The 12,322-nt window shown below is 41.0% G+C and overlaps 1 protein-coding gene across 2 annotated transcripts in view; it reads left to right on the top strand.

Annotated features, from left to right (window-relative positions):
- Positions 1-12,322, top strand: part of LOC126473350 (macrophage colony-stimulating factor 1 receptor-like) — a 326,467-nt gene that overhangs the window by 237,458 nt on the left and 76,687 nt on the right. For both annotated transcript variants that reach the window (XM_050100347.1, XM_050100348.1), the window contains exons 12-14: positions 1,879-2,045; positions 7,445-7,520; positions 10,613-10,681. In XM_050100347.1, the coding sequence (XP_049956304.1) occupies positions 1,879-2,045; positions 7,445-7,520; positions 10,613-10,681 (312 nt within the window). The remainder of the gene's footprint in view (positions 1-1,878; positions 2,046-7,444; positions 7,521-10,612; positions 10,682-12,322) is intronic.

Genomic DNA, 12,322 nt, shown 5'->3' with positions numbered 1-12,322 from the left:
AGCTGGTCGAGGTGATGCTCCAAAAACGAACAGTAATACTGTGCATTGACGGTCTGCTGTTGAAGAACGTAATGCATTAGGATAACACCATCACAGTCGTACTCGAGAATCACCATAACTTTAGACGTCTCCATTCGCACCATCAACAGAACAGGCTCTGCTAACGGTATACTGCGCCTTCCACATCGCTGGCAACGGGGTCTACACAAAGCTGGTGACTACTTTGAAGGACAGTAACAGGTGCAAACATGTAACTCTTTTGTATCGTTGTGAATAAATAGTTGCCACTATTTAAGTTCCAACCCTCGTATACATCTATGTGCGTGTGGGACAAGCACAGGCGTAAAACGACTAGGCACAAGGCAGGCAGATGTAAATGCAGCTTAAGATGGTGGTACCCTGAAGACTTTGGACCATTAGTGATTTATGTCTGGCTCCTGCTAACTTTACAGCTCAAACAGTACGTGTATTTCAGTAGTTGTTACATGTTGTAGTAGGTAGTGAATGTTATATTGTGCTGATGGACATGGTTGTTTTAGACTTAGGCTTCACACAAGGAGGACAGAAAGAGTATTACTTGAAGGGCCTCTCCGCCTCCCTTCCCTGGAATCTGGAGTGCAGAGATTTTATTCATTAAGAGTTCTCAAAACCAATGATAACCGTCAGTTCTCTGAGATGTACGTTTTTATTTTGCGTCGCCTATAAAATTTTGTTCTTGTGGCAGGCCACATATCGATAAAATATACAAAAAAATGGCAGTTTTGTGTCTTCTCCCCCCCCCCCCCCCCCTAGGATAAATTTATGCTGACGCCCATTGTTTCAAAATCCGCAAACAAACAGCTCTGAGTACAACGAGCTACCTAACGGTCCTTGGAGGAGGTGACGGTTGGTTAGAATTGAAAGTGAAGCAAGGAAAACAGTTAACAGTGCAGCCGAATGCTGCTTTTCAAAACTGACACAGATTTTGTAGCAGTAAGAGCCATTATTGATAAGGAACGTGCCATTCATTAGTTCTGAGCGTCAATTCTTCTTTCATACCGATGATGCTCAGTATAAAAAAATACCAGATGTGCAACACCAGCAGTCTTCTTCTATTACAGCCACTATAGGAGCCTGCATAGCTCCTTCACGGAATCTGTTTTCTTCTTCTCCTCTCAGAATCTCTTCATCCTTTCTTTTCTCCCGCTGTCCTTTCGATATCTTCAGGATCCTCTTTACCATTCCACTGATAACCCTCCAGATTTCTTCTCTGTCGTTGATCTCTGGCATATTGGTCGGTGTGTACTTGCAGCTCCAATTTACCTTCCCTTCCAGTTTGACCCTATGTTCCGACCAATCCTGCCTCATTTCAACAACTCATTTGGTTCATTTCTTTCCTCTCGTCTTTCCCGTTATTTCCTATGCTGTTTTACGCCATTTCATCCATATTCATCCTGATCACATGCTTAAACGCTATACAGATCTCTACCACAGCTGAACTTCTGATTTTTGCGTATTTTTCCAGGAGATAAAGATATTAAAGTGATTTTTTACAGCCACTGGCTGCAGACAGCACTTATCGCATCAACGTCGCAACTTTGGATCTTAAAGTCAGCTGCCAGATAATGTAAATCACAGCTGGTGGATATGCACTCAACACACCACTTGCGTTATAAGTTATGCTCAATACACAACATTTAACATCAAAAAGTAAAAAATTTATATGTGAATAAAGACAATTTTGGTCAGCTAGTTGCACTGATCCCTTGGGGTCTTCCAACTAATAGTGCCACAAGATTTGATTTTTTAAAGTGTTCCATCAGAGTAATTGTGACATCCATTTTTGTTAACAGAACAATAACTGCAGACTGTGACAGTGCAACTTTGCTTACTCCGCAGATGACCCATCGCCAGAGGACGTCCGCCAGTTCGAGCGCGAGATCGAACTGATGAAGTGCGTGGGCCGGCACCCGCACATCGTGTCCATGGTGGGCTGCGTCACCAACCCCACGCGCCTCATCGTCGAGTACTGCGAACTCGGCGACTTGCTGCACTTCCTGCGCAGGGCGAGTTCTCTTCCTTGTTTCCTTTCAGCCTACTTAGACTCTGATTGGGAGAAGCGCACTTCGTAGATATTGTCTGACATATATGTGTTTACGTTTGTGAAAATCTACACTAGAGATAGACCTTCTCTCATATTCCAGTTCAATCATCACTTTTATTATAAGGCGGTTGGCTTCTGTACCATTAACCTAGTTAAGATATCTGACACACAAGGAACGAAGCTTCTGTCATTTCTGATAAACAATTTACTGTGGCATATTAGTGACTGATTTTCGATCTTGAACAGTATCCTTATTCATAGGCTGGTTTCATCAAAACTGATCAACTCAATGACAGTGGACGAGCAGTCTACCAAAAACGTTTTCTTGCGAGTGGTAGCCAGTAAGGCTAAAACACTGAGATTGTAGTGATAGTAGTTAAGCAGTACTTCATTAGAATTTGAAGTTTGCACCCTCATCACCCATGATGAAATATGGCAAGTTTTCGATATATGTACAGGAAATAATTTAACACAATTTGTACACTTCTTATCAAATCGATTGTCCATAAAGTCTTGCTGTTATTTCCAAAAATCATAACTTGGAAAATATTAAAGAGAGAGCAACGTTGTTTGTTGTGAAACTTTTAGTAAGTCTCAGTTTTTTCTTAGTATTAAGAAAGCAGTCTTAATAGCGTTTTTTATTTATTTAGTGCAGACCGGTTTCAGCCCATCGCAGGGGCCATCTTCAGGGCGAACATACGGTAGACTGCTGGTGGCGTCACGTCTACCAAGGTGTGGCACGAGACTGTCGGCACTAAATAAATGAAAAACGTGATTAAGACTGCTTTTTAATACTAAGTTAATTTATATTAATCGCTGTTAATCCAGAACCGTGTTGTCCAAACATCTCAGTTTTTTCTGTTATGCAAGAATTTCAGTGTGTGACCCACCTGTCACTCGAAGAACACAAGGCAGTATTAGAGTTGTGCCCATGTATAAGTCAGCATTGTGGCATCAACAGTCCTCTTTGCTTCGTTGACTCTTGCACGAAAGATAACAATGCCATTGACTGGTGTTGTGTACATTTCATTCTTGATGTAACCAGACAAAAACAACACTAATGGTGTGACACTGGAAGTGCGTAGAGGTCACGAGATGGGACCATCACGACCCATTTACCTCTGAGGAAGTGGTTCATTCAGAACATACTGCTCGTTCAAACTCCACTATTGGTGGGGATGGTTCATCATCGTCGTGGAAGATGGTGGACGGCTGCATCTCTTCGCTATTATTTTCTCTGTGAAGAAAATGGGCCGATCGCCAGATCGTACATTAGGCTACATCAAACATGAAGCTTCGGGCAACCACGAGTACATTCAAGTGTGTTCTGGTTGTTTCCGGAGCTCCAAATCATAAATTTATGGCGAGTCATATGTTAGAAATGTAGATTGTTGCTTCATCTGCTCTTTTTGATCAAATGATGATTGGTGCGAAAACAAAGACTCTCTGTAAATTACTCAATGGATTTTAGCCCGAATTTTCGTAGCCAAACGAAGAGCGGGAAATGAACCAATTGACTAGAATGAGGCCTAATTATGAAAAAAAGTTTATTTCCTTAAAAGTAATCAGGGTAACACAGAAAAAAATAGTGATTTGAGGAAATTTTTTTGACCGAATTTTCATATCCAAAAGGAGAATGATAAATGGACAAATTTGGCATGAAATTGACCAGCATGACGTCCAGTTTTGCAAAAAAATATTTAATTGTTTTAAAGTAATCATGGAAATTAAGAAAAACATAACTAGTTATTTGAAGGAAAACTGAAATATTTCCTGTACAGCTGCTGTTAGCTAGGTAAATAAAGTGTCAATAAGTTCATCTCTTCAAGGCCTGCAGTAGCTGCTTCGCGCACAAAAGGTAACATTGGCTTGATATTTAATTGTCAAAAAGGCTTTCTTCGAATCAAGTATTTTATTTGTGACATTTCTACAACAGATGACTCTAGCAAGACAAATAGGTGCCAACAAGATCATGCTTACTGAACAAAATATGAAAATAGAGAATAAAAAAATGAGAAAAGAAATTAGTGAAATGTTTTGTGAAATTATTTGTGCAAAAAAAAAAAAAAAAAATTAAACATATTAGAGAAACATTTGACGTGCCTTTCAATGAAGTTCTAAATCACGCACAGCAAAGGAGATGTGTCAAATTTTTATAGTTTGTTTCATTTCTTACTTTTAGAAAAATAGTTTCACAAAACATTTGACTTCTTTTTTCAAAATTTTCTTAATTCAGGTACTCACTGTCAGTATCCGTAGAGGCCAGCATGGAACATGCAAGTGCATGCAGCACAGGACTATCGTTTTGTTGCAGTGCTTGGACCATGGTACGCAAAATGGGGTAACCGCTTATGGAGAGTTGCTCTTGCTTCCTGCAATTCGCGTGATGCACGACGAATTGACTTCAGGAGCTGCAATGAAATGCAGCTTGTACTCTGTGAACACGTGTTTGAGACACTGGCGGACGTCGACTCGGAGGAAAATCTTTGACACTGTGTGCCTGTTTAAAGTTTTTGAATAACTTCATTGTGCTCGTTTCTGCTGGTGGTGTACTCCTATATCAGCATCGGTAACTCTGCTGTCACACTGCACTTTCTCCTGATCTGTCGCCGTTTTGATGCCCTCCAAGTCAAATATGCAACAAAGGACGAAGGAAAAGTCTTTGAGGGATGCTAAACGTTTTATAAACCACGTTTCTCTATCTCGGATGGTTTACAAGTTACGATTTTTTGAATTGATAGGAGGCTTTGTGAATACCCTGTATTTTTATTCCCTGAACTGCGCGGGGTACATAATGGAAAATAGACTACTGACCATTAAAATTGCTATACCACGAAGATGACGTGCTACAGACGCGAAATTTAACCGACAGCAAGAAGATGCTGTGAGATGCAAATGATTAGCTTTTCAGACCATTCACACAAGGTTGGCGCCGGTGGCTACACCTACAGCGTGCTGAATTGAGGAAAGTTTCAACCGATTTCTCAAACACAAACAGCAGTTGACCGGCGTTGCCTCGTGAAACGTTGTTGTGATGCCTCGTGTACGGAGGAGAAATGCGTACCATCACGTTTCCGACTTTGATAAAGGTCGGATAGTAGCCTATCGCGATTGCGGTTTATCGTATCGCGACATTGCTGCTCGCTTTGGTCGAGATCCAATGCCTGTTAGCAGGATATGGGATCGGTAGGTTCAGGAGGGTAATACAGAACGGCCTCGTATCACTAGAAGTCGAGATGACAGGCATCTTATCCGCATGGCTGTAACGGATCGTGTAGCCGCGTCTCGATCCCTAGGTCAACAGATGGGGACGTTTGCAAGACAATAACCATCTGCATGAACAGTTTGACGACGTTTGCAGCAGCGTGGACTATCAGCTCGGAGACCATGGCTGCGGTTACCCTTGACGCTGCATCACAGACAGGAGCGCCTGCGATGGTGTATTCAACGACGAATCTGTGTGCACGAATGGCAAAACGTAATTTTTTTGGATGAATCCAGGTTCTGTTGACAGCATCATGATGGTCGCATCCATGTTTGGCGACATCGCGGTGAACGCACTTTGGAAGCGTGTATTCGTCATCGCCATACTGGCATATCACCCAGCATGATGGTATGGTGTGCCATTGGTTACACGTCTCTGTCACCTCTTGTTCGCATTGACGGCACTTTGAACAGTGGACGTTACATTTCAGATGTGTTATGACCGTGGCTCCACCCTTCATTCGATCCCTGCGAAACCCTACATTTCAGCAGGATAATGCACGACCTCATGTTGCAGGTCCTGTATGGGCCTTTCTGGATACAGAAAATGTTCAACTGCTGCCCTGGCCAGCACATTCTCCAGATCTCTCACCAATTGAAAACGTCTGGTCAATGGTGGGCGAGCAACTGGCTCGTCACAATACGCCAGTCACTACTCTTGATGAACTGTGGTATCATGTTGAAGCTGCAGCAACATTGCCGGAGTTTCATGGATCTACGTGCACAAAAAAATTTGAGGAAGCATGCACAGTAGATGCAGATCTCTAATATTTGGACATTTTATGAATGCATATGAAAAACAAATTGTGAAAGTAAGTGTACTAGATTTTTATATATAAAAGTGTATTTGAAAAAAGTGACTTGTTGACTATTTTTCCACATAATCGCTATCCCGTTCAGTGCATGTGGTGAGCTGTGGCACAAGCTCCTTTATGCAATCCTTGAAGAACTCTCCCAGCAGCTCCTCTCCCTTTTCCAGAACCTCTTTCTGCACCTGCTCATTGGTTGAAAATTTAATTCCACTCGTGTGGCTTCAGGGAGGCGAAAATATGATTATGTAAAGGCGCCAAGTCTGGGGAGTATGGGGGGGTGTTCAAAACATCACAACCAAATGAGTCCAAGAGAGTCTTTTTGTCCAAGGCTTTGCGAGACGGGCCTTGTTGTTCAACAGGTGCACTCCTCTTGTCAGCGTTCCCCTCCTTTTGTTTGAATCCTCCTTTCGAGTTTTTTGGGTCTCACAATGTTTTTTAGCAGATGGGGAATTGGTATGACACATTGTGATTACTTGTATTTTTGTCTCAGGCATGTAACCAACGTTTCATCTCCAGCACAATAGAACTCAGAAAATCCTCACCTTCCAAGTCAGGTCATTCAAGCAACTCTTGGGTGCAACTGACCGGATTTTTCTTTGACTGCTCTGTCAGCTGTTTTGGCACCCATCTTGTGCACAGTTGCCAGTATCCCAGCGTTTCTGTGAGTGTCTCGTATAAGAAAGTTCTGGAGAGTTGTGGTAACATCGCAGAAATTTCGTCCACTGTCAGTCAGTGATCTTCACGAACAGTTTCCTCGATTTTTGCAGCAACTCATCTGTCAAGGTGATAGTTCTTCCAGTTATCTATTCGTCATGAACATTTGATCTGTCTGCACTAAACTTCATACACCACTTAAACACACTCATTCTGTTCATAACACCTTCACTTTACATGTTCTTCTTTTGAGGAAAAAATTTCGATAGGTGTTAATGTTTCCGTGAGTAGGAAACAGATTACAGCTCACGGTTCCCACTTGGGAGTATTTCTTTCCCCATCTTCCACACAATTATTTTGCGCATGACAAGCACTGTCTTCTTGCAATGCTTGATCTGGTCTTGAGATACCCCCCCACCACCACCACCACCACTCTCTCTCTCTTTTTTATTGGGCTACCACTCAGCGTTGCCAAAACTCATAAAATTTTGTGTATCATTCGCATATACTGATAACTGCTTCAGCTGTTAGAGAAGAACAGTGATAAATTATCCTGTAGCTATTTTTATTTAACACAAGTTCAAGCAAGTTAAGATTTTAAATTATAAATATCCTTATGTTCATGTTGCAGGCCTGGGTAGCAGTGTCACAGAGAGAATCCTGCTGTGACAATAAAATAAAATATGCACAGCTTCTTGCAACTCCAGGTATTTTATTCATAACTGATAATTTGTAGATAGAGCCAAAGTGTTTTATTGTTGGATGTGCTATCAATTATGTAATTGCATGATTTAATTGTAGTTAATGTTATCATTTCTCATGTTATATCATAGAAAATTAAAAATTTCTTTCATTTAAAATTTTACGAAGTATATTTGTTGTTTCAGATGTTCCCAGTACACAAATGACTCACATTTTTATACTGATCCATTATATTTGAGAAAAAAACATTAATTTCTCCTTCTGGTCTGGCAACATCAATATTTTAAATGAAAAATTAAATGTACACAGCACAAAACATCATTTAAATGTAGTAATATCCCAATAACCACACACTTAAACAAGCACCTCAACCATAATGGTGTAGTCTGCAATGAATAATATTGTTTAAACAGGCTCATGTTACATTGCAGTGTAAATTTTGAGAGTGTGAGATCCAAGAGTTAGAGTGAGATATTAGTATAATAAATTGAAGAGTTATGGATAACAAATTTTCCAAAAATCTATTTTATCTTCTTTTCGTATATTTTGACCTCAATACACTGATGATACTATAATATGTATTAGTTTCATTACTTTCGGAGAAAGTTAACAGCTTTCTCATAGTAGTACACTTTCGTGCCATGGTTTGACTCTCATTTAAGAGCTGCTCATTTGTTCATTCATTCATTCACGGCCCCCAACTGTACCTTACCCGACACACCAGAATGATAGCTGAATGGGCCTTCAACTAATTCTTTGTTTGATCTTAATCTCACCAGCACTCATATCATGCGATTACAAACAAGCAAAAATGATCAGCCAGTAGACATTAATGGCCATACACTAAATGAAACACTGTACAAAAAATTCCTTGGATCCAGATGGATAATAAATTCAACATATCAGATAGACTAATCACAAAGCTCAGTTTGGTATGTTTTTCACTCAGAAATATCTTGTTGTATATTGACCTGAACACAAAGGTATTGGTTTATTTTGTATGTTTCCATTCTCTGTTGTCTTGTGAAATTATTTTTTTTGGAGCATGCAACCTTTATAATATGCTCACTTAAACAGATAAGTTATAACTTCATCTGTGAATTAACATCCTGGTTGCAGAACTTAATCTCACATTTGCATTTGAAATAACGTCTTTCGCTTGAAAATAACTACATAGTGTATGATCTTGAACCAGTGCAAAACTGTTCCCTTTTTTAAATTAAAATTCATGTACTGTAGTTAACTTGTAGAGCTTGTTAACAGCAGAATTAAATGAATGTAAGTAGGTGGAGTTGACTGATTAAACTAGAAAACATTGTAGTTTATAGTTTCAAATTAAAAAGTTTATCTGAAATAAAACAGAAGTCCTTTTCCAGCTAAAAAACGTACAAGCAAGCTGGTAGCCAATGTACTCAGTGCTTTGCAAATACTTCACTGAATGAAGAAAAACGTTCATTTTCTTTGCCTATTATTTCTTTTGTCTAGGCTCTTTGTGAAATCTTTGGAGTTCACAGTATAAAATGCTTCACAAAAACAGCTTAAGTCCTACACAGACTACTCTAACAAAATTTATAGCTTTTGACTACACAGCTGTAAACCACCCAGAAACTAAAAAGACCACCTCATCTTCACTGTGTCCCTACATGAAATCTTCTCTCAACCCTCTACCAGCATGAAGTCTTTTTCCATCCCCAAACAACTACTCCTGTCCAACCCTTCCATCCTGTGTGCTCCCCTGCTACTGCAGGTATCTAGCCTGTCATTGACTGCCACTTTTACTGCCTTTCTTCCAGCCAGTCTGTCACCAGCAGTGTATTTTATTACAATATAAAATTTACAACTCTTGTGCATATTAGCTGAATGACATAAATGTCTTATATGAAGTGTGCTAAAATGCACATAAGTTGATGTTATACAGTGTATAAACTATTGATTATTTCTTATATAAAGTTAAATTAGTAGTCTGCAACATTTCTGAGTTATTTTCTCATAAATAGTAAATTAAACCAAAAGATATGTTTTTTTTTGTGTGGCCCATCTTCCACAGCAGCAACTACGTATAAATTATTGCAATTAAAATCTTAACCTCTGTGAACAAAGAAGGAAAAGGAAGTGGACTTCAGAATATGTGAACAAGAGGCAAAAACACCACGAAGTAAATTGTATGCCAATTTTATTTTAAAAAAATGCTGTTTTCGACCTAATATAGAGACTTATTATGTACACCATACTTCCATAATGAACACAGAAGATGCTTTATAAATGAAAGTGATACATGGTTGCTGAAAAATATTCTTTAATTGTATTAAGCTCAAGAGGTAAAAGCCAATAATAATTTATATAAACCACAAGAAATTATAGATACAACTCATTACTAAGGTGCTATATATAGTACCACTGATAGTTTATTTTATCTGTACCATTTCTTGTACTTAGAACTGTAGGTAGACATTTGAGAAAGAATTTTGTACTGGTCTTACTTTTACATAATTGGTTAAAGGTAATGAGATTCTTAATTTTGCATGCCATGGTGTGGTTTCATATGTTATTCTGTGCATCTGAGCAATAACTCCATTCAAACATCTACATGTAACTTTTCCTAAGATTTTCCTATGTGGAACCCACTTTGCTCAATATACTAAGCTCATTTTAACTGTGTTGGGCACTCAGAGCTAAGTGACACAGAGATAACATGTGTATACTTCTCCTGTTAGAATTTCATAGAATACTCAAAGCCAACAAAAGTGCTCACTGTGGAAAACTCTCTCATAGGCCAAACTTTCTAACAGAAGGCTACAATATTGTCCAGCATTTAGATTTCAAATGGGGAGAGACCACCCCTTACTTCCTTTGATTAATTTTTGGCAACATTCAACAAATAAGATTTTTCAGAGGTTGCTATAAAAGTCCCCAAAAGTTCCTCTTTCTTTTTTAGCCCCATCTTCAAAAAAATCGAATTATATGCTGAGACTATACAAAACATCCCTTGCAACATGACTTTAATGCAAACTGTAGCTAGGGTGGTGAAATGTGCTTTGAAAGCTTCATCTGCTTTTCCATGAATTACAATTTTCTTACAAATAATATCTTTCTTCAGGTACTCCAGATGGATACTATAATCAGAATGCATGTATTGCCCATAACCACATGTATGACATGCAAAATGGTAAGTGGCACTGAATTACACTATTATTTTACTGGCAAGTAAGAAAGCATATCTTTTCACTTCATATTTCTTCCAAATTTACAAGTACATTGCAAAGTAATGCCTGATGAAGGCAATAAAGCTACTACAATAAAATATCAAGTAGCATACTGTTTTCCAATTCTCTGCATAGTTTATTTTATAATTCAAGGACAATAATAGTGATGTGAGTAACAGCATTGCTTTAATACACTCCTGGAAATGGAAAAAAGAACACATTGACAACGGTGTGTCAGACCCACCATACTTGCTCCGGACACTGCGAGAGGGCTGTACAAGCAATGATCACATGCACGGAACAGCGGACACACCAGGAACCGCGGTGTTGGCCGTCGAATGGCGCTAGCTGCGCAGCATTTGTGCACCGCCGCCGTCAGTGTCAGCCAGTTTGCCGTGGCATACGGAGCTCCATCACAGTCTTTAACACTGGTAGCATGCCGCGACAGCGTGGACGTGAACCGTATGTGCAGTTGACGGACTTTGAGCGAGGGCGTATAGTGGGCATGCGGGAGGCCGGGTGGACGTACCGCCGAATTGCTCAACACGTGGAGCGTGAGGTCTCCACAGTACATCGATGTTGTCGCCAGTGGTCGGCGGAAGGTGCACGTGCCCGTCGACCTGGGACCGGACCGCAGCGACGCACGGATGCACGCCAAGACCGTAGGATCCTACGCAGTGCCGTAGGGGACCGCACCGTCACTTCCCAGCAAATTAGGGACACTGTTGCTCCTGGGGTATCGGCGAGGACCATTCGCAACCGTCTCCATGAAGCTGGGCTACGGTCCCGCACACCGTTAGGCCGTCTTCCGCTCACGCCCGAACATCGTGCAGCCCGCCTCCAGTGGTGTCGCGACAGGCGTGAATGGAGGGACGAATGGAGACGTGTCGTCTTCAGCGATGAGAGTCGCTTCTGCCTTGGTGCCAATGATGGTCGTATGCGTGTTTGGCGCCGTGCAGGTGAGCGCCACAATCAGGACTGCATACGACCGAAGCACACAGGGCCAACACCCGGCATCATGGTGTGGGGAGCGATCTCCTACACTGGCCGTACACCACTGGTGATCGTCGAGGGGACACTGAATAGTGCACGGTACATCCAAACCGTCATCGAACCCATCGTTCTACCATTCCTAGACCGGCAAGGGAACTTGCTGTTCCAACAAGACAATGCACGTCCGCATGTATCCCGTGCCACCCAACGTGCTCTAGAAGGTGTAAGTCAACTACCCTGGCCAGCAAGATCTCCGGATCTGTCCCCCATTGAGCATGTTTGGGACTGGATGAAGCGTCGTCTCACGCGGTCTGCACGTCCAGCACGAACGCTGGTCCAACTGAGGCGCCAGGTGGAAATGGCATGGCAAGCCGTTCCACAGGACTACATCCAGCATCTCTACGATCGTCTCCATGGGAGAATAGCAGCCTGCATTGCTGCGAAAGGTGGATATACACTGTACTAGTGCCGACATTGTGCATGCTCTGTTGCCTGTGTCTATGTGCCTGTGGTTCTGTCAGTGTGATCATGTGATGTATCTGACCCCAGGAATGTGTCAATAAAGTTTCCCCTTCCTGGAACAATGAATTCACGGTGTTCTTATTTCAATT

The sequence above is a fragment of the Schistocerca serialis genome, chromosome 4 (genome assembly GCF_023864345.2).
Source record: "Schistocerca serialis cubense isolate TAMUIC-IGC-003099 chromosome 4, iqSchSeri2.2, whole genome shotgun sequence".
NCBI lineage: Eukaryota > Metazoa > Arthropoda > Insecta > Orthoptera > Acrididae > Schistocerca > Schistocerca serialis.
Note: the sequence above shows the minus strand (reverse complement) of the source record. Positions and strands in the feature narration are given on the sequence as shown.